At 51.7% G+C, this 21,179-nt stretch overlaps 1 protein-coding gene across 6 annotated transcripts in view; it reads right to left on the reverse strand.

Moving 5' to 3' along the window:
* The window catches only part of DLGAP4 (DLG associated protein 4), a 157,561-nt gene that overhangs the window by 27,071 nt on the left and 109,311 nt on the right, over positions 1-21,179 (reverse strand). The window contains exon 1 of one of the 6 annotated variants that reach the window (XM_058679640.1): positions 16,098-16,661. The exons of 3 other annotated variants lie outside the window; for them this stretch is intronic. Coding sequence is in view for 1 of the 3 variants with exons in the window: in XM_058679638.1 (XP_058535621.1) it covers positions 12,540-12,609 (70 nt within the window). In the remaining 2 variants the exon portion in view is untranslated. Of the gene's footprint in view, positions 1-7,641; positions 7,750-12,539; positions 12,678-16,097; positions 16,662-21,179 lie in introns of those variants that run through there. 2 more of the 6 variants (XM_058679638.1, XM_058679641.1) reach the window with 2 other exon arrangements.

Consider the following 21,179-nt stretch of genomic DNA (forward strand, 5'->3'; position numbering starts at 1 on the left):
TACTGTACTTCCCATCCAGCTGCCTGCTTCAGGGTCTGGAAAGGCCATGGAAGATGGGTCAAATGAACTGACTCCATGTCACCCACAAGGGAAACCAGATGGAGTTCTAGGCTCCTGGCATTGATTTGGTCCAATCCCAGTCATTACAGCCATTTAGGCAGTAAACCAACAGATGGACGATTTTCTCTATCTTTCAAATAAATAAATCATTAAACTATTGGTGCCAGTTTGAGTCCTGGTTGCTCCACTTCTGATCCAGCTCCTTACTAAAGTACCTGGGAAAGCAGCAGAGGGTCCCCAAGTACTCGGCCCTTGCACCCATGTGGGAGATCTACAAGAAGCTCCTGGCTTCGGCCTGGCCCAGCCCCAGCTGTTGTGGTCATTCCACAAATAAGCTGATGGATAGAAGACCTCTCTTCTCTCTCCCTCTTTCTGTAACTCTACCTTTCAAATAAATAAAACAAATTAAAAAACAAATAGATATTATCCACCAAATTGTACCTACCAGGTCAAAACAACATAGTGGTCACATTTTCTGTTTCACGTTAGGATTTATATGGTGGCCAGAGAGCCACCATATAATGGCCATGGCTCCCACTTCCAGGGGGTCTGGGAGGCCAGGCTGGGCTTCCCTCGGTGGCCTGACTTGGAGCTCATACCTGTTGGGCTCCAGGGGCCTGAGTTTGGCAGGAGAAATACAGGAAAGGGGGCCTGGCCTCCTGCAGAGGAACAACGCCAAAAACTACTGACAGCATGGTGGCCACAGCTGCAGGTTTTACAGAGAAGGCAGGGGCCCAGCTCAAGGCCCACGAGGTACACAGCGCTGACCTCACAGGACCAGATGCCCTAAATCCCTCCTGTGGCTCTGGCAAGACAGGAAAAGCCCTGTTGGAGGAAGGGCTGAGGGGTGTAGGATCCCATTTCCTCTTCCACTCAGGGAGTAACCTGTGGAACCGTGCAGCTAAATCCAGCAGTTCACTGTGCTACAATAAAAACAGAACACAAAAGCTCTCATCTGCCCAGCCCCAAAGCCGCCTTTCTTCTCCCTACACAAGGGAAGCTAGGAGAGGCTCCTAAACAGTAGCTCGGGGACTGTTTCCATCAGCCCCACACCCCCAAGCCCTTCAAGGGAGCCTCTGCCATTCCTCCCTACCTCTCCCTTCCTACCCGGGACCACCCAGCCTGCTGCCTCCTGGCCTTCCAATCCTCTATCTAGTCCTTCCTTCCCCTTCTCCCATGGCCATTCGAGGAAGCTAGCCATGGCACTGTTTTGTGTAAAACCTTTCCATGGTGCCCAGATTGGAAACCAACTAACTCATCAGTGAGAGCATTCAGTGCCTCCACAACTCCACCTGCTGCAGACCCCAAAGCACACAGAAGCCATGCTGGTAGAAAGGTGTCCCACCAGTGAAGACAAGGATGCAAAGCCCAGGGGACTGGCCCTGCCCTCACAGCCTGTCCCACAGCTAGGAAGGCCTTCTGTTTGTAACAATATCGATTCAATGCTAACAGCTGACCTGCTGGGGCACTGACCAGACCCTCATATAACTGACCTTTTTATCCCCATGTGTATAAGTAGACCTACTCACTCCATCTACTTATAACTGCGAGCTCTCTATGTAAGGGGCTCTTGCAATTGTTGCAAACGTGCAGACCCAAGCTACACTCACAGCTGACATGCAGGAAGGTGAAGGCTCTACCTTCTTGTTCAGCTCTGCTGCCATAAACGAGCACTGTTTCCGTGGCCCACTGTCACCCTTTCCCCATTTGCGGCATTTTGTTCAATGACCCTGAGGACAGCCTGAAGGGCTGTCTAGTGTTCTAAGTACAGGCAGGCTGCGATGTGTCTTCTGGGACAAGCACGTGTGTTAGGCTCCATTCCAGCCTGAGTCATGATGCTTTAGCCACAAGGTCAATGTTAATGAATCAATAAAATATGAAGAGTCTTTAAACAGAATGAACATAAAACAAGGCTGCATATCGATCGGTGGTGGAAATGTGACCTTCTGGAAGAGCAGCACTACAGTGTATTCCACAGTCTTGGGAACAATGCATACCAACATTAGCTGCCATCATAGGCAGAGCCCATATGGAAGAGGTGGGGCCCATCATGGCCCCATTCCCAAGAGGCAGAAGGGACTGCTTTTGCTCCCTGCCCGGCAGGGCACTGTGGGAGTCCCAGCTCTCTGAGGACTGAACTGCTCCACTTGCCCTCGGCACATGAGGTACCTGTGATGTGGGGTGGGCCGAGCCATCCCTTGGCTTCTAGGTAAAGGAGACAGCGACCTCTGCCAGGGAGACGTCTGGGATTTTGCTAGAGAATGTGGAGGTTGACTAGGTCACTGAGTGGCAAGGGACTGCAGGGGCTTCTGAGGAAGGGATCCTCTTGGGGGCGGGGATGGGGCAGGTCAGGCCAGGGCACACCTGAATGGTGTCATGGGTAGAGGGAGAACAGGGTGTGAGGTAAGGAGAGCCACAGGGGCCATCCCCTCCCGACAGGATCCTCAGGCTTCCTGGCACAGACTGGATGATGGGCAGAGGCACCATGTTCCTGCTCACAGCATCCCTCATGGAGTCCTATGGTCAGGCCAGCCTGATCGTAGGGTTATCAGCCCCAGCAAACAGAGCAGTTCAGCAGGAAAGGCCAACGCCACATTCAGAATGAAGAGGAACCCTCCCTCACTGCTGCCAACCTCTCTCCCAGGGAGTGGACTCTGCATGCTTGGGCATGCTTCAGTGTCCAGGGCATCCCATCTGCAAGTCTCCCGGGTCCACTGGGAAAGCCCGTCTCCACACCTGCGACAAGCTGGGCTCTTGCCCTGCAGCAGGCTCCCTGCTGCACACTTCAAATGCTGAGGAACGCTTTCAAAGCATGTTTGGATCACTTCTTCTAGACCTTTCCCATAGCTCGCTATCCCACACAGAAAACCCCAGGGGGCTCCTCTTAGTTCATTCTGGGAAGTGCCCAGCCCACCTCTCCAGATTCAGCTCAAGGTGGTCCCGGCTGACCCCACTCTGGCCACAGTCTCCAGCATCAGGCAGATATGTCATGTGTGTTCTGTGGCAGAATCTTCGCCTGTAACCCCCCCCCTTTCTAACAACCCCACCCCATCCCCAGCACACACCTCTGCTTGCTGTCCTTTCTCATCCCGATTTCAGATCTTGGCTAAGAGGGCTCCTCAGGGAAGGCCTTCCTGAACACCTTATCTTTTGGGGGGAATGGTTTCAGTCAAGCGCTGATCATTTAGTCTTAGTCTGCTTACCAGAGGTTGAGGACCTTCAGTGTAATTATTACACCATCCCAGCACCAGGCCCAACACAGGGCTGTACTCACAAATACTGAATGACAGTGAATGAAAGCTTACTTGGTAAATGGATGTCTGAGATTCAGGGAAGCAGAATGACTTATTGTGGCTCTGGCCAGAATCTGGGCTTGGAACTCCCTTCAAATCAGCCCTCCCATGGCCCCCGCCCTGCCCTAGGAACACAACTTGGTGAGAGGTAGAGCCTGGAGCAGCCGGAAGGCAGGCAGAGTGGTTGTGGGAATAAGATCTCAACAACCCCTGAGCACTCAGTGTTGGGAGCTGTTTGACAACTATTTCTGAAAGGCAGCAGAGAGAAACGAGGCCGTGCTCCAACACTCCAGGCAATGCATCTGGAGCACAGACTTCAAAGAATCAGGACTGAGCGTGACGGGGTAAGGCACCATGGGTCCAACATGGCTCGGGGAGGGGCACAGACCATCTCCGCGTTTCAGAGATGTGAGCAAGCTTTTACTCATGTGGACAAGCAGTGTGGAACTCTGTGAGGCCAGGCTGCCAGGAACTCAACACTGACGATCTCTGTACCCCATGTAGGGCCTGAGTCCTTCAACTCCCCTGGACTGGCCATGAACGGTGCAAGTTCCAATGTCTGTAGGATATTTAACCTCTCTGGCCAACAGCTACCACTAGGAGTCCTGGGCCCAGCAGTGCCAGGGCTGATAAATGTGCCACAATATGGATTTAATGTACTCAATAAAGTAAAATCTTCAAATGTTCGGATGGCATTAATCCCCAGCTTAAGACCAGATAAGGCGGCCTGTGACATACAAGTCTGCAGATGCTACAGCCGCTGCCCTCAGACCTCCTTGCCCCTCTGGGGCCCTGGCCCCTGCCCTGCTGCCCTGCTGCCCAGGAAGCCTGTCCACAAGCACTTCTCCCACAGAAAGCAGGAACCCCAGGGAACCTTGTGATGCAAGCAGCCAGGAGGCACATCTGGTGGTGTCTCAGTGCTGGCCAGGCAGACAAAATGTCTCTGGTCAGCAGGCTGCGCCTGGTTTCAAATCTTGGCACTACAGGAAAGCTTCACGGCGAGCACAGGTGGTCACTGTTCTTTGTGAACCTGGAGTGCTACCTAAGAGAGCATTTGGTGCTTCTTAGGAGAGCTCTTACACTGTCATTGGAGAGCAGGGGTCTGGGGGGCGGCGAGGCGAGGGTGGGCCTGAACTGGCCTAGCATGTAGTGCTCTGATTGTATGAGCTCACAAATTCTCCCTAAACCTCTCACTGCCATTTCAGCAATGAGAAACATGGCGGCCCAGAGAAGTGAACAACTCAGGGTCACTCAGCCATAAGTGGCAAAGCCAGGGCGTGATTCCAGGTTTTCTGAGTAGAGCAGCACTTTTAGCTACTACTTTACCCCAATGTACCTGTCAGGGCTCAGCTGTGATCATGGCTGGGCCAGCTCCCTAAGTCCCAGGATCCTCAGAGTCTGACTGCTTTCTCTGAGTGGCTCCAACATGCCATGAGGACAGAATTCCAATACAGGGCTCAAAAGGGGAAGGCTCTGGCTGCAACCACAGCTTCCCACTGCTCTTCCCCACATGTATTCCTGTCCCTCACATGCATTTCCCAGCCACCCAAAAATTCTCCAGCTTAGCAAGGCCTCTCCTCAGCCTGAGAAGCAAGGTCTAGAGAGGCAGGGCCAGTTGTCACATATTTGTTCACAGGGTACTAGGATTAGAAAGAGAGAGCGCCTTTGAATTTTAAGGCTAGAGGGACCCCAGCAGATAGTCTGGGCCTTCACATGCTATTATTAATGCCAAGTTCTGGGGATCCCTAAGGGAACCTGGGAACACAGTGAGGGTCCTCACAATAGCCCCACATGCCTGTCTTCACCATACAGAACTCCTGCATTATTCTGAGACACACTAGAAGCCAGGATGAGGAGCCTTTGTTTATGCCAAGGGCCAGGTGGGTATTTACAACATGGGCCACTCAAAATTGTTAGTTTAACAATCACTCTCCTGGCCAGGCGTGGCAGCCTAGCAGCTAAAGTCCTCACCTTGCACGTACCAGGATCCCACATGAGCGTCAGTTCTAATTCGGGCAGCCCCACTTCCCATCCAGCTCCCTGCTTGTGGCCTGGGAAAGCAGTCGAGGATGGTCCAAAGCTTTGGGACCCTGCGTGAGAGACCTGGAAGACGCTCCAGGCTCCTGGCTTCAGACTGGCTTGGCTATGGCCATTGTGGCTGCTTGGGGGAGTGAATCATCGGATGGAAGATCTTCCTACCTCTCTTCCTCTCTGTATATCTGACTTTCCAATAAAAATAAATAAATCTTAAAAAAATCAGTGTCCTGCAGACTTAATGAGTTCCAAGTCCCTCCTGAGGTTGCCTTGACAGGCTACAAAAATGCTTTCACTGGCTGGCCAGATGTTCCCCACTCATGTGCTGGATGAATTTAAGTCCTCACAGTCCACTCATGGTCAGGAAGGCCCTGGCACCCTGGAGATTGAGTATCAGGCATTCAGGGAGACACCCCCTTGCAGCTGATACCTGCCTCCTCCAGACTCCAACCAAAATAAGTTTCCCAGTCACATTTCTATCACAACCACCATACTCAGCAAGTTGTTTGTCAGGCCGTGGTCACCTCTCGCCTACTGTGCTGGAATCTGCCATGACCATGATCTTATCTCTCCTCAGAGACTCCTGACAGGGTCAGCTCTATCAGTTTTCTCTGCTAGGATGTCCTATCTCCTCTCCCTTAGCGCCCAGGCTTTGAAGCCACACAGGCTCCTAAGCTGCAGGGATGATTGTTTTAGGTATCAAAGCTAAAACCAGTAGCTAGGGATGTTGAAGAATAGGAGAGAGATGACCAGAGACCAGCTGGTTTGCCCAGAGGCTAAGGGATTGAGAAGGCAAGATGTGGTTTTTCAAATACAGTTTGGCTTTTCCAATACTGGCTTTGGCAGGTGGGCCTTGCGGCTGCCTTTCCAAAACCCCAAGGTCCCAGAAGCCCAGCCTGGGAAGTACTACCCGCAAAGAGCCTCCAAAAATCACTCTCACTTCTGGAAGGAAGATGTCAAGCCCTGGGGGAGGATCACAAAAGCCCAGCCTTTCACAGGCTGTCATGGGTCCTCACGTACACCTCCATTGCTAGCTTCATTCACCATTCTGAATGACCAAGTGGATCCCAGAATATAAAGGCGCTGTTAACAGGCCCATTCACTGGGCCTGGAGTGACAGGTGGTTTATCAGGTGACAGACGCAAGAGCCAAGAACCCTGGGCAGCTGAGAGATGGGATGAAATTAACGGTGCAGGATTGAATGGGGAAAACCATTGAGTTCAGTTCAGGTCAGCAGAGGCAGTGCTGCCTGCCTCTGTGGCAGGCAGAGTCTTCCTCTTAGAACTTACAATCCTGGACTTGAAATGCTAGTAAAACAAGGACACCAGACAAGCAGCACACGTGGAAAAGCACTTTAGGGACTCACGCTGACCACAGTCACAGTCAAAAGCCTGCACCCACAGAGGAAAGGCCTGTGACCAGGGCAGACTTCACTGTACCCTGGGCTGGCTCCAGGCAGGCAGGCTGACCAGCCCTTGTCCCCGAGGGTCTCACAGCCAAGTACAGAGATAACAGTGAAGTGCCTCTTCTGCTGACTGGGTGCCATGGCAGGCATGTGGCACTTCATGAGACTGATACAGCAACAGTGGATTAGCGATGTCTGACACACACTTGTCACAAATGGGGCATGTCACACAGGGGCACCATAATGCAGGTCCAGTCTAACACAAGGGACAGTTTGGACAGAATGACATGGCCAGCTTACAGACTGCCCATGGATCATCCGTAAGGCTCTGTACCATACACACATGGTCCACACACACACTAAAGCCAAAAGAGAGAATAAAGGCGGAGTTGTTAAGGCCAAGAAGATTTTGCTTCATTTTAAAGAACTTTCTGAGAAACAGAACTGGCTCAAGATGGAGGAGGAACCCAGGAGGCAGTCAGCTGGCCACATACTGGCCTAAGAGGAATCATGAGAGGACTCAAGTCCCTACAGTAACCTTCAAGATTCTTCCCAACCCAGGATGCTTGTTCTTCGCTCTCCTATGTAACACATGGCTCTGGGAGCAACACCAAGTATCATCCTTGTGTGATGTGCACAATTCTAACCTCCCTGCTCACCAGTAGTAAGAATACAGGCTCACTCCAGCAAGACACACACACTCATTCCTGCAAAGCCAAGGAGCCAAGCCACTGTTTAAAGCCCAGCTCGCTGTCCGCCTCCAGCTGCTGGAATCTCATAGCTCTCTCTCTCAGAGACCCCAACCCAGACAGCAGCTCAGAAGCACCGGAATGAAAGCAAGCACTTTACCTGGACAATTTTTACCCCTCTAGGAGGTCCTGTGCCCTGATGTCTTTGCCAACACACATTCCCAGGCTTCAAGCTGTCCTGCCAGGCTCTTGACAGTCACAAAGAGACCTGTGACATCACCTGCCCCTTCCCCCAAAAGGACAGCCACTCATCTGAAGGAAACCTTGCTAGGTCGAGGGATGGTGCTGGTCCCACCAGGCACATCAGGTGGCTGATCACTGCTGTGTACAAGTGTAAGGTTTATAATCAGCCACGGGCAAGACAATCATCACAGAATTTTTTCATAATACTATCAATCCTTTTGTCTTGATTCATCACCAAAATCTGTGTGTCCCCTGTTCCTCTGATCTTCCTCCTTGTAGGCTCATCAATGCTAGGGCTTTGTAGGCAAAGTTTAATACTCAATAAGACAAACACAAAATTGTCTTTTACAATCCACTGACTGACAAAAAATTCCAAATAGCTGTGAGTTGTGGCGTCAGATTGGCTGAATTTTAGCTCTTTTGTCAGTTTGGTTTTGATGTAAGACCTGGAATAACTAACTTTACTTCTGAGTCCCACTATATGTATAAAAGAGCCCCGATTTCCTTACATTTAATCACATCTAAACACTATGCCAGGATTTTTTATTTTACTGAAGCACACACACACACAAAGAGATAGAGAAGGGGGGATCAAGATCAAGAGATCACCTATCCTCAGGTTCACTTCCCAAATGCCTTCAAGAGCTAGGGCTGGATCAGGCCAAGCCCAGGAACCTAGAGCTCAATTTGGGTTTCCCCAAGCACTTCAGCAATAATGTACTGCCTGCCGAGGTGTCCATCAGCAGGAAGCTGGAACCAGAGTGGAGCTGGGATGGGAAAGCTGGTGTGGGTGCCCCTCTATGCTAGGACCTTTTTTTCCAGTTAGGGCCAGTGCCGAGACATAGTGAATAAAGCTTACCACCTGCAGTGCTGTCAGCCCACACGAGTGCTGACTCAAGTCCTGGTGGTTCCATTTCTGATCCAGCTTTTTATGTGCTGGAAGATGGCCAAAGTGCTTCAGTCCCTGCACCCACACGGGAGACCTGGAAGAAGCTCCGGGCTCCCAGATTCAGTGTGGGCCAGCTCTCGCTATGTGGCCATCTGGGAAGTGAACCAGCAGATGAATTTCTCTCTAAATTTGCCTTTCAAATAGATAAATCTTTTTCCTTTTTTTAAAGGCACAGTTATACAAACAGAAGGACAGAGAGAGAGAGATTGATCTTACTTGTGCTGGTTCACTACCCAAGTAGGTGCAATATTTAGTCTGGCTCAGTCCAAAGCTGGGAGCCAGGAGCTTCTTCCAGGTCACCCATGTGGGTGCAGGGACCCAAGTTTTTGGGCCATCCTTTACTGCATTCCCAGGCCATTAGCAGGCAGCTGGATTGGAAGTGGAGCAGCCAGGATTCAAACTGGAACCCTTATGGGATGCTGGTACTGCAGGCAGAGAGTTAGCCTGATACACCACCACACTGGCCCTGATAAATACATCTTTTAAAAAAATTACTTGAAAGGTAGAATGAGAGGAGAGAGAGAGAAAAACAGAGATCTTCCATTCACAGGTTAACTCCCCAGATGGTCACAACAGCTAGGGTTAGGTCAGTCTTAAGCCAGCAGCCTGGACCTTCACTTAGGTCTCCCACATGGGTAGCAGGGGCCCAAGTAGTTGAGCCATTTTCCATTATTTTTCCTGGTACATGAGCAGAGAGCATGATCATAAAGAGAAAATCCAGGACTTCAAAACGATGCTCATGTGGGGATGCCAGTGTTGCAGACAGCAACTCAGCCTACTCTGAAGCAACACCAGCCCTGGGCTAGGATCTTGAGGCTGCAGAGGGAAGACCATTTGAGTGTCTGACATACATGTGTTGTGAAGTACTATCCCATTTCCCAGAGGAAGAAGCTGAGGAACAGAGGCACAGAGACTTGGCTTAACTCCTACAGCAAGTACGTAGCTCCCTGAAGACCCAGCCTTGGTCCTGAGACTGCACAGCTGTCGCCATCCCATCACCCTGCCTCCTCCATGGGATGCTGAAGGCAGCTCCTCGCAGCCACCACGGGCTCCTCTGGATACCATCAGCCCTGTCACCACCCTCCTGGGCCACAGCCATGTGCAAGGTCGGCTGTGTAGTAACATGGACAATTCATCAGCACTGGAAGAATTAATTATTCAGAGACATCTCCGAGTCTATAGAGAGGAAGTAGGACGGTGGGTGCAGGGGGTCAGTGTTGAAGGAAACAGACGTTCAGTATGGGAATAGGCAGACACAGTGGCAGCTGCAGAATACGAATACACCTAGTGTCTCCAACTGTCCACTGAAAAGCAGACAGGACAGCACATTTTTCTTTATGTTATGTGGAGGTTATTACAATTTAAAAAACGTGTACTGGTCAATAATGTACTGAGGAACTCCCTACAGTGAACCTAGTGATTATCCAATTACTCTGATGTTTTTCTCATTTCCATATCCAAACCTCACAAAATTGTTAAAACTACTTCTGAAGTGCATTAAATGTGTATGTGAGCAGCAGCTGACTTAATCTGTTTGTAATCTCTCTTCTGAAATTCAGGAGACAGAGAATCCAAACAGGAAATCAAGACTGGAGGTATACAAGGGCACAGAATTGGGAAATTTGAGAGGAGAATTGTGTGGGAATAGGGGAAAAAAACTAGAACCATCTACAAACAAGATATGGAACATGATATAGAAAAAGTAGGAAAAAAGGGCATTTTGGTTCCATTGCCCTAACACAATTAATAGTACATTATGCAATACTAGAACTGCTTAACTTATCGTTCTGATTGGATAATTTTGGTAAAAAGCAGATTCTAAGATTCTTGGCCTTCCTAGTCAGAGGCAGTGTGGTGAAACAGAAATGGCATCAAATGTTGCCTGTGCTGTGATTTCAAACAAATCAGTTCACCTGTCCGTTGCATCACACCTCTGAAAACGGCAGTAATAGTTGATTCTGTCTCCCTCAGCAACGAGACACCAAGACGCCGTGCGTGAAAGGAAAACTAGCTATCAACAAGGCATGCTGTCGTTTCTTGGTGCCGTCTGATTAGCATGGAGACTAGCAGTGTTGGCAAGTTCTCATGTTAATTTTAAAACAAAATCAGCTGTAGTCTCTCATTATCACAACCCCTGGCACAGTGAGGACATCCCTGGTTCCTACAGCTGGGCAGAGCTCCTGGCCTCAGGGCTAAGCAGGGACATACAGGGCCCCACCTGATCTTGGCTGCAGATGTCACCTGTCCCTCCACATACCAAACTCTCCCATCTCCTTCCACTTCAGCATTTTGACACCTGCTGTCCCAGTTGGCCCTGGACTGTGACCTTCCTGTCCACACTCCAGGGATCCCTCTTAGCACACAGAGATGGAATCTGGTTCATCTGTTATCTGCTTGTTGGGGACTCCAGACTGGATGGGAGTCAATCTTCTCTGCTCTCCTCGGTACTCTGAGTGGAGAAGAGCTGACTGACAGCAAAGAGTGGAGGTCCAGAACCTTAGACGCCCCTCACCGCCCCGCCTCTGTTCCAGGCACTGAGACACACACCTCCTGTGAAGTTGCCCAGACACCCGGCTTTATCTGGAGCTGTCAGAAAGTTGTGCTAACTCCACCTTCTTCCTCCCCCATTGCTGACTGCAGGAGGCAAACACCCCGACTACTACCACACCCCTTTGCAGCCACGTCATGAAGCGTGGGTAGCTTCTCGGGCAGGCTACAACTATCAAGTCTATTCACAGGACACTCAGTAACAGGCTCCTCACCACTACTCCCACAGAAAACAGCACAGAGCAATGACCCTGCCATCAAACCTCAGGTTCCCCGGTAGCACTCTGGTGCTCTGAGGTCAGCTGTCTCAGCATGCCCGTCTCTCTCCTCTACAAATTCCACCTACCTGGGCCTACTCAGCTTGGGAGTCCCCTACATTCACCTTCTCCTAGCCTGCCTTCACTCACTCCCTAAGAGAGCGCTGCACTTGGCCAATGGCCAATGGCCCTAGGGTGTCTCAGTGCCTCCTCTGTACCGAGCACTGTGCCCAGTGCTCCCCACACAGCTCCTCTGATCTCATGTTGAGACTCCCATCAGGTGATATCCCTGTCCTGCAGATGGATAAACCAAGGTACCTTGTACAAGGTCTCACAGCTCCAGAGGGCAGCCCAGCACTGAACCCCACCCGCCAGTCTGACCCTAGAGCTATTCCCTTCACTGCAGGTTCCCAAGACCTCTGGGATGCGGGCTGCTCCAGCCGGGCCTGCCATCCTCCCCATTCCAAGGAGCCAGCATGGCGGTGCGGCTAATGAATGCAGTCATTCAACACATGGCTACCCCATCACCCACTGTCTCAGCAGGTACCCTCAGGAATCTTGAGAGTGTGCAGAGGAGAGGAGTGGTACATGAAAGCCCTATCTGCTGAAGCAGCAGAGCCCACACTGTATCTACATTGGCTGGTCTGAGAGCCTTCTCGGAAAAAACAGAGTAGGCATCTGAGACTGCAGCTAGTTAGGGAACAGCCAACCTTTGAGAAACACGGGCCAACCAAAGCTGTGGTGGATATCTGACCAGAAACAAAAACTGATCCCATGCAAAGCACACAACTAGGAGGAACTCCCACTTGCCAGAGAAGGAGGCTCTGACAGCCAAAGTACAGAGGAGTCTTGCCCCAGGCCACCCATAAATTCAGCGACACCAGAGGGGAGAAGCCACATTTCCTGTTCCACCATCTCCTGCCCCTAGCTAGGGACTGGGGTCAAGACAAGAAAAACAATCAGACTTTTGGGCCATTTGGGTTCCCAGAGGAAACTGCCATGCTCAGGCCCTAAGTGAGCAGAAGTTTTGTCTCCCCAGGGAAGACAGAGCCCGTCTCTTACCTTCATGGAGGGCGACCTGCTCTGTGGAAGCTGGACTCAGGCAGCCAGGACTTCTTTCCCAGGCTGGCATGGGTCTGGCCCCAGCTCAGCCGTGCCCAGGAAGAACGGGAGTGTAAAAGGCAATAGCTTCTCACCTGGGCCTGGGCTGGGACCACACCCGGGCGAAGCTGACTTCACCGGGAACCCGTCCCACTGGCTGTCTCCCAGACAGCAGCAGCCGGGCCTCCTGGACGCCACCGCCTGTCTGAGGCCTGGCGCCTCTCCCCAAAGGGCCCCGCCTGGCCCTCACCAGGCCTCCCGAGGAAGGGAGGCCGTGGGCAGGAAAGAGACTGGCTCCTCTCTGAGAGCGTCCCCAGCCTGGGCTGGGTCTGAAGCAGCTGCTTCCTGCTTTGACATTTCTTTCACTTTGGTTTTTAACCCCAAACTGAAACTAAAGCCTGGGACGACCTGGGAAAGAGTGAGAGCGCAGGCCCGGAAGAGCTGCCTGGCTTCCCACATCCTGGTAAGTACCCAGACTCACGGGATACCTGGGAGGTCAGCTTCACTATGTAAAATGGGAAGAAGGACCCAGGCTAGTGATTTTAAATAACGTCATAAACCTGAAAAGAATGACAGAACTTCCCCTTCCTCATTCTTGTCACCACTAGGTCTAAAAAGGAGCTGCAGAGCCAGCCGACCCTCAGACTCCCCAGGCCACCCCACGGGCAGCACTGCAGACATCCTGCTGGTCTCCTGAGCAACCTCTTCCGTCTGCTGTCCAGGATCCTTTGTCCCACAGGGTTCCTGGAGGTCCCGGCCACCTCGGGGACATAAAGTTCAAGAAAACCCTGGATATGATCCCAGCCCTGTCTCAGAGCAGCAGTCTCTCATGCAGTCTGACGGTAAGGAGCAGCATACCCTCTTCTCTGTTCACCTCCGCCCCCACCCTGCTGTAGACAAATGTCACCCCCACTCTGCCTCCTTCCTCCCAGCCCCCTCCCAGGGGTCCAGATGGGTCTGCAATCTCCACCCCCTCACTTTTGTAATAAACATTTAAAAATCTAACTTGAAAAAAAAAATCCAGCTAAGGGCTAACTAGACTGGAAGCAGTCCATCGAGGATGGGCTCAAACCTGCTGAGCAAGTGGAGCCCTGGCTAAGACCACTGTCACCTGTCTTACCAAGCTTGCCACGCCAGCTTACCAAATCTTCCCCATAGCTCAGTGACATGAGATGGTGGGACTGAGCCTCCCACCCACTTGGATGAGGAAACTGAGGTCCACAGAAGGGCAGGGACACAGTGGTCAAGCCAGCCCTGGGACCCAGGAGCTCAGTAAATATTTGAGTGAGCTCACTTGTCCAGCTGTTGCCAAGCAGGTGCAGTGCGCACCGGAGCGGCCTGTGCAGGACTGAGTGGGAGGGGGCAAGCCTCTCTCAGGAGCACTGGCACAAACAGGTTCCAAAGTACCAGGAACACCATCCCCTCCCCCTCCCTGACTCCACCCCTGCCTTCCCTCCAGTCCAGTTCTCCTCTTTTCATCTGTCACTTCCTTCCACCTGCACTTGACCCTGGAGAGCCACCTCCCTGGCTGAACTAAGTGATATTTGCCAATCTGTGTCCCTCTCTGGACCTGGCCTCATTTGACGCAGCATGGGTTAGAACAGTATGGGTTTTTTTTTTTGAACCAAGAAAATGAATTTGAATCCAAGCTGTTTTAAGAATATACACTGAAGAATAGAAAATGTGGCGGCTGAAAACATCTGACAAAAACCCAAGTGCACGGACTCCTGGAGACAGTGATTTCCCTTGTAGCAACTGCTCCTGCAGCCCCACACGTCCACTGACGGAACGTCACCACAGCGCTGCTTATGGTGACCACAGTGGACAGCCCAACCGTCCTGTCCCTAGGCCACCCTTAGACCACCCGTTCACCAGGAGGCATAGATCTGGTCACTCACAAGAGACAGATGTGCATGAAAAAAATAAACACAGTAGAGAAGAACCTGGTAGAAGGGTGTGACAGATGTGGCTGCGTTCAAGCCCACTCACAGGTGATTTTTCTATTGGGGATTTTATTTTTAAAGTTTGAAAAGCTTAACCACATAACTTGATTTTCCAATAAAAATTAATTTTTACCACATACACAAAACTCAAGCACAGGATACCAAGATACAACAGTGTCCATTTGAGTGCTGGTTGCTCCACATCTAAGCCAGTTTTCTGCTGATGTGTCTGGGAGGATGGCCAAGGCCTTGGGTCCCCGGAACCCACTGGGAGACATGGGTGGAGTTCCTGGCTCCCGGCTCTGGCTTGGACCAGCCTCGGGCATCAGTCAACTGATCAGACCAATCTTTCTCTGTTGCTCTGCCTTTCAAATAAAAAAAATATTTATTTATTTATTTATTTATAAAAGATTTATTTATTTTATTGGAAAGGCAGATATACAGAGAGGAGGAGAGACAGAGAGGAAGATCTTCTGTCCACAATGATTCACTCCCCAAGTGGCCACAACAGCCCATGCTGCGCCGATCCAAAGCCAGGAGCCAGGAGCTTCTTCCCGGGTCTCCCACGTGGGTGCAGGGTCCCAAGGCTTTGGGCTGTCCTCGACTGCTTTTCCCAGGCCACAAGCAGGGAGCTGGATGGGAAGTGGAGCTGCTGGGATTAGAACCAGCGCCCATATGGGATCCTGGCGTGTTCAAAGCAAGGACCTTAACCATTACGCTATTGCACCGGGCCCAAATAGGATAATTTTGAATAATAAAAAGTACACACTGTACTGAGACTCCATCCCCTAGGACTCAGGTACCAGGATTTAAGCTTGTCAGGGCAATGGGGCAGCTTCTGAGAGCAGAATGAGGTAGCTCTAGGGTTCTGAGGGGATTGGGGAAGACCCTGAGGAAAAACCTGGCCTTATGGCATAGGAAAGATGGGGGAAGGCGTGGCTCCCTCAAGATGAGATAGATCCTGGCAAGCCCCTGCCTCCTAGCTTTCGCTCCTACTCAGGAGATGGGAGGGAGCTAGGCCAGTCAGTGTTGGTTGCAGGGCTGCCATCCTAGGACCTGTCGTTAGTCATCTAATATTAAAGGAGGCACCAAGGGTCCTCAGTCCAGCACATGGCCATAAGGCTACACACCTGTGCAGATTGTAATCAAATATTTGGAGGCCTTACAACATTAGGCTGGCATCTTAGGAGGAGCAGGCCTAGGGCAACTTGTTCCCCAGGGAGAGGAGCAGATGGCCTTCTGCTAGGATGCCCTTCCTTCCCTCCTTGTGAATAATTAACTCCTGGGGCAGGCACTTAGCCTGGTGGTTAAGCATGGCACACTGGACTGCCTAGGTTCCAATCCAGCTTCTCTTGCCCCAGGCAGCCAACAGTGAGGGCTCAAGTGACTGGGTTCATGCCACTCACACAGTCAGCCTGGACTGAGTTCCCGGTTCCCAGACTTGGCCTGGCCCAGCTCTGGCTACTACAGGTATGTGGGGAGTAAACCAACAAACGGATTCTCTTAAATAAAAGTAGATAGCTTCAAGTTAAGTTATCTTTTGTCACTGTGAAATCCAATCTGGAGAGTTGTATACCTGGCTTGCTTTACCGGGATGCTCTAGGCTGGGGGTGTAGGTCCCTTCAGTGCAGATCCAAGCCACAGGCTCAAGCCAAGGCGTTTGCTGTGGGATGAACAAAGGGTTGGAATCCCAGGGTGGATCCTGCCTAGATCATAATAGAGGGCAAAAAGTCAGTCTCCGTCCGTTCTACATGTCAGTGACTCCCCAGAGCTGGCTCTGACTGGCACAAACAACACTTAAATATGTGTTGAATAAATAGCAGCTCAGTGGGTGACCCCAGGATGGTGTTTGCTATGAATGGACCACGGCTCCTCTTCTGGAGGCTGAAGACTCTAAAGGCCTCCTAGGGTCATACAGAGGATCTACGGAGATAATGTGGATGCAAGAGCTTTGCAAATCAAAACATGCTGAACAAAGAGGAAAGATCCAGAACCAACACTCTGAAAACAAAAAGAATGAACATACACAAGACTGGGCAAATTTACAATAAACCATCTGGCGTGTGGTAATCAAATGAATTAGTGAGACTGAAAGGGACAGAACAGCAGCACACCAGTTCATCATTTGACGTCCAAATATTTCTCAGGCTGCCCCTGCTCCACAGGAACACTGACACACTCTTCAAAACCTTTGCCTTGACTTTCGTATGAAAACCTTGGTTCCAGGCATAGTATGACCTTTCATACACCTGGGCTCAGCAAGGAGGGGCCAAATCAGAATGGCACTGGATGCTAGTGGTGCTTATTGGAGAAAAGGAGGGCTAGAACAGGGAGGCTGTGGAAGCCGTGCTTGTCCTGTGGCATAGCTGGGGTTCAGAGGCTGCCTGATGCAGCCCACTGGCTGCTGTGGAGCCCTGGCCAAGTCATCAGTTTCTTGAGTGTGAACTGGGATCTACCACTGGTGTCTACCACAGTGGCCACTTGGTAAATATCCATTCGCTCCATCTGCTCTCTGTCCAATGAACATCCCTTGCTGCAGCCTGGACCTGGGCTCCATCGCCAGGCTCTCTTGTGTAATAAGCACCACGGGACAAGTCCCTGCCTGCCTGTCGGTGACTAATGCCTCAGCTAGGCCAGGGAACAGTCTTTCTGGAGGGTCTGAGAATTCCAATGGGTCCAGTCATGGACGCGCCCATTGCTGGACTGGACACACACATGGCACAGCTCTGACTTGTCTTGCAGCCTGCTCAATGAAATGGCTGGGCTGAAGGCTCCTTGCTCCTCTTACTCTCCCACCCTAAAGACGCTCTAAGCTGGTACGCAAGTATGACTTCCCCAGCGGACACTCCTGGTGGGTCTCGAATCAAACGGCAAGAAGGCTTGCCTTTCTGGGACTCCACCAGCAGGAGCTTCCTTGCTGAGAACAGAGCTGAATGATGGGAAAAGCCAGAGCTTCCAAACAGTTGGCCTTGGGTTTAAGTCACATTTTCCTTATCTGCAAAACAGGGAGGGTAAGTCCACCTGCCTCTGGCTTGAGGGCACCAGTAGAGCCCCTGGCGCTGAGCCTGGCATAGAGCAGGTGCACTAAGAATGTGTTCAGACTGGCAACTGTGCCTCAAACCAACAACACCCAACATCCTCCCCTTCCTTAGGCCAATCAGGCCCAGGCCAGGCTCTCTGGCAGCACAACCTCCTCCACTGCCCCATCTGGCTCTTCCTACTGCCACAGGCCCCACCCAAACCTCACCCTCTTTCTCATCCAAAAGCTTGCAAGGCCTCCTCCCTGTCATCGTCATTTCATTCTTTATTCATTCTGATTTGCCCAGTCTGATTCACCTTCTTGAACAAGTCCTCCACTTGCGCTAGCCCTGCACTAAAGCCTCTCATGGCTCCTCAATGCTATCCCAGGGCCACCGGGCCCCTCACAGCCTGTCCAGCCCTCCCCAGATGCACCAATCAATCACACGCCTTTCCCTAAACACAGCTCCCTTCCAGCCTGCCCCTCCCACTCACCCCCCACCTCTGCCTTACAACAAACCGAAATGTCAGCCCCACCCTGCTGCCTCTGCAGCTCCAGCCCCTCAAAGGGCTCTTGTTTGCTCTGGCACGCACTCCCTTCTTCCTCCTCAGACAATGCTTTTCCTCAGCAGACACTTAATTACAGACTGTCACATAGTCTCTCATGATTGTAGGCCTTGTCTCCCTAAGTTCCCAGGACAGAGGCTGTGTCTGCTCCTCCTCATCCCTCAGTGCTTTCCAAGCCCAGTCCAGTTCCGGACTGAGTTGAGTCTGCCATGGACCACTTTGGGTCACTTCCCTTGTCCTTTTCCCACTAGGAAACCAGCTGCCTGCTGCACCAGACCTTGGCATGCCTGGTCTCTGCTGCTGACCCAGGCCAGGACTGGCCAGAAGCGTGGGAGCCTGGGTTGGGAGGTGGACACAGTGCCCTGACTCCAGCCTGGCCCTGCGCTACAGTCACGTGCTGCCACCTCACATGTGTCGGCTGGCTCTTGGCCTGCCCCCACACCATGACACAGGAAATAGCCTGGAATTTAAGCGAACCTTGCTTTCCACAAATAGGTGATGAGCAGCACAACCAAGTCTAGCACCAGCTGAGGGAGGAAGGAAGCCACAGCCAGGACTGAGACTTGGGGATTGGAGAGGGATTTACATCACACTTGGCTGACCTCACTAAACTGCAGTCACACTCCACATTCAGTTCCACAGCTCCCACCGTGGCCAGGCCTAACGGTGCCTACCAGGACCGAGGCAGGGAAGGGCGGCCTGCTTCTGGAAACAGCCAATCCTGCTCAAAATAGAGCTGATGACTGTGATAACCGCTATCTTCTGAGTGGCCTTCATCACACACATTCTCATCCTCAGAGTAACCTACTGTGGTGGTGGGGGGGGTGGGGTGAAGAATTCCGCCCCAATTTGACAGGGGAGCAAACTGAGGCACAGTTATCCAACCCAACCCAACCCAAGGCCACACGGCAGGGACATGTCAGGCCGCTGTCCAGATGCAGGAGATTTCCAGTCCAGCCTTCCACCAGGCTCTCAGCACCAGGATGCTCCAAAGGGCTGGTCTCAAGGCAGACGCCCATTCCAAGACCTGTCCCATGAGACTCTGGAAATATAGCTTGTGAATCTGAACATCATGAAGATGAGGAACCTGAACTTAGCACATGAGGAAACTGAGGCAGAATGGGGACATGACCTACTAGAGTCACCCTCTAAGTAGGTAAAGGTCATAGTATCTAGTACAGCATTTTGGAGGAAGTGGTATCTTTCAGAGGTGGCCTTTCAGAGAAGGGCACCAGAAAGAGACACAACACAAGCCAAGGCCAGGCCACGTCTTTCCCGTGGGCAGGGCAGGGGTGGTCACTGACCTCTGCAGCCTTCCCCAGAAAGCGCAAGAACACATTTGAGCCCAGCTGAGCTTTGGTGACAGGTGCATGTGGAGCCTGTGATGTGTGGCCAGTGTCTCCAGCAGGTCTCTGGCAGGGGCCTCAGAGCACATCTGGTTCCCGCGCCAGGGTGTGTGTGTGTGTATGTGACTCACAACCTACCCAGCCCCACACCAGCTTCCCAAGTCTGCGATGAGCTCAGACGCTGAGGAAATGTCAAGCAAATCCTCCTCGCAGAGCAGATGCCAGACCCAGAGAAGGTGTCCTGAGGGGTAGGCAACCAGGAAGAAACAAGCTCCTTGGAGAAGCTGCGGGCTGTGGGGAGGAACGCCATGACAGAGGCTTGGTTCGAAGCCAGCCCAGGCCTTGCTGGGAGTGCCCAAGCGGGGTTCCTGTCCCTCTCCGGTCCCCCTATTCTTCATCACCTGGGAACTGCAGAGAACTCCCCTGGCTTCTGACTTCCTTCCAAGACTGTTGTGAGGAACAATAGAAAGAGCCTGGCAAATCACACAGTGCCTCATACAGTTCCCAGTGATCACAGGATTAGTCTCATTATTACTAGCACAGCCAGAAGGTGCTTTCCTTGTTACCTGAAACTCAACCACAGGAGTAGGAGGAAAAAACCAGGCTTGGTCTCCGGTCCCACACGAAAAAGGAGACCCAGATATTATCAGGGGAGCAAAGAGCACAGTGACTAAGTGCCTACTGTGTGTCAGGTTGGTTAGAACATGTCATCTTCACCATCATCCTTTAGCATGAACATAAACATCTTGAATCCAGATAACTGATTTAAGACGTTTGCAGCAGAGGTGGTACAGCTGCCACCACTCTGAACACCTGCATGCCATTTTGGAGTGTCAGGGTTCAAATCCCAGCCCTGCAGCCAATTTCAGCTTCATGCTAAGACACATGCTGGAAAGCAGCAGGTAAGTTATTGCCCAAGTGTGTGGGTCCTTGCCACCTACACCGGGTTCCAGCTACGACTCCAGCCTGGCACAGCTCAGGCTGGAATGGACATTTGTGGAGTGAACCAGCAGGGAGTGAATGAAAGACAGTAACAGCTCATGCTGCCTCCATCCTCCAGAACAGTGTAACAGACAGAAACATATGCCTACAAGAGACACAGCAGTCACCAGCACCGTTCCCTCCTCCTCCCAGAGCCTTCTTGATCCCTCTGCCCAGAAACCCCTGCAGCCCACCCCCCCAGCACATCACCAGCACCCAGCAGACAGCATTCTCCACTCTCCCTCTGTGATGAGGTGCACTTTAAAAGGTAAAATGAGACATGAATATCAATAGGTGGCCCTTGAGTTACAGGTCACAGCTGGAAGGGCTGGAGGGATCACACCATCCAGCTTATCTTCCTGAAGAAAGACAGAGGCCCAAGGACAGGACCCTAGCCTCCTGCCCTGCAGAGCGCTTTTTCCCCCCCAGGGATGCTATAATCTCAGCATTGGTCTTGGGAGAATGGTTACTCCCATCTTTACAGTCTGGAAGCCCAAGGAAAGTGACCTCCTTGAAACTGGGCAAGACATGAGCACCAGACTTGGGAACACAGCCTTCCAGATCAGGGACCAGGCCTTCCCCTCTTCCCACGTGGAGCAGTCCAGGTAATATGTCAATCACAGACAGCTAAAGACCATGGATGTTAGAGACTGTCATTACAAACCAGGGCACAGGACTGACACCAGCACAGGGGTCTTCAACGCACTACTGGCCTCAAACAAGGAGCTCCCACAGCAATCACATCC

The sequence above is a fragment of the Ochotona princeps genome, chromosome 22 (assembly GCF_030435755.1).
Source record: "Ochotona princeps isolate mOchPri1 chromosome 22, mOchPri1.hap1, whole genome shotgun sequence".
NCBI lineage: Eukaryota > Metazoa > Chordata > Mammalia > Lagomorpha > Ochotonidae > Ochotona > Ochotona princeps.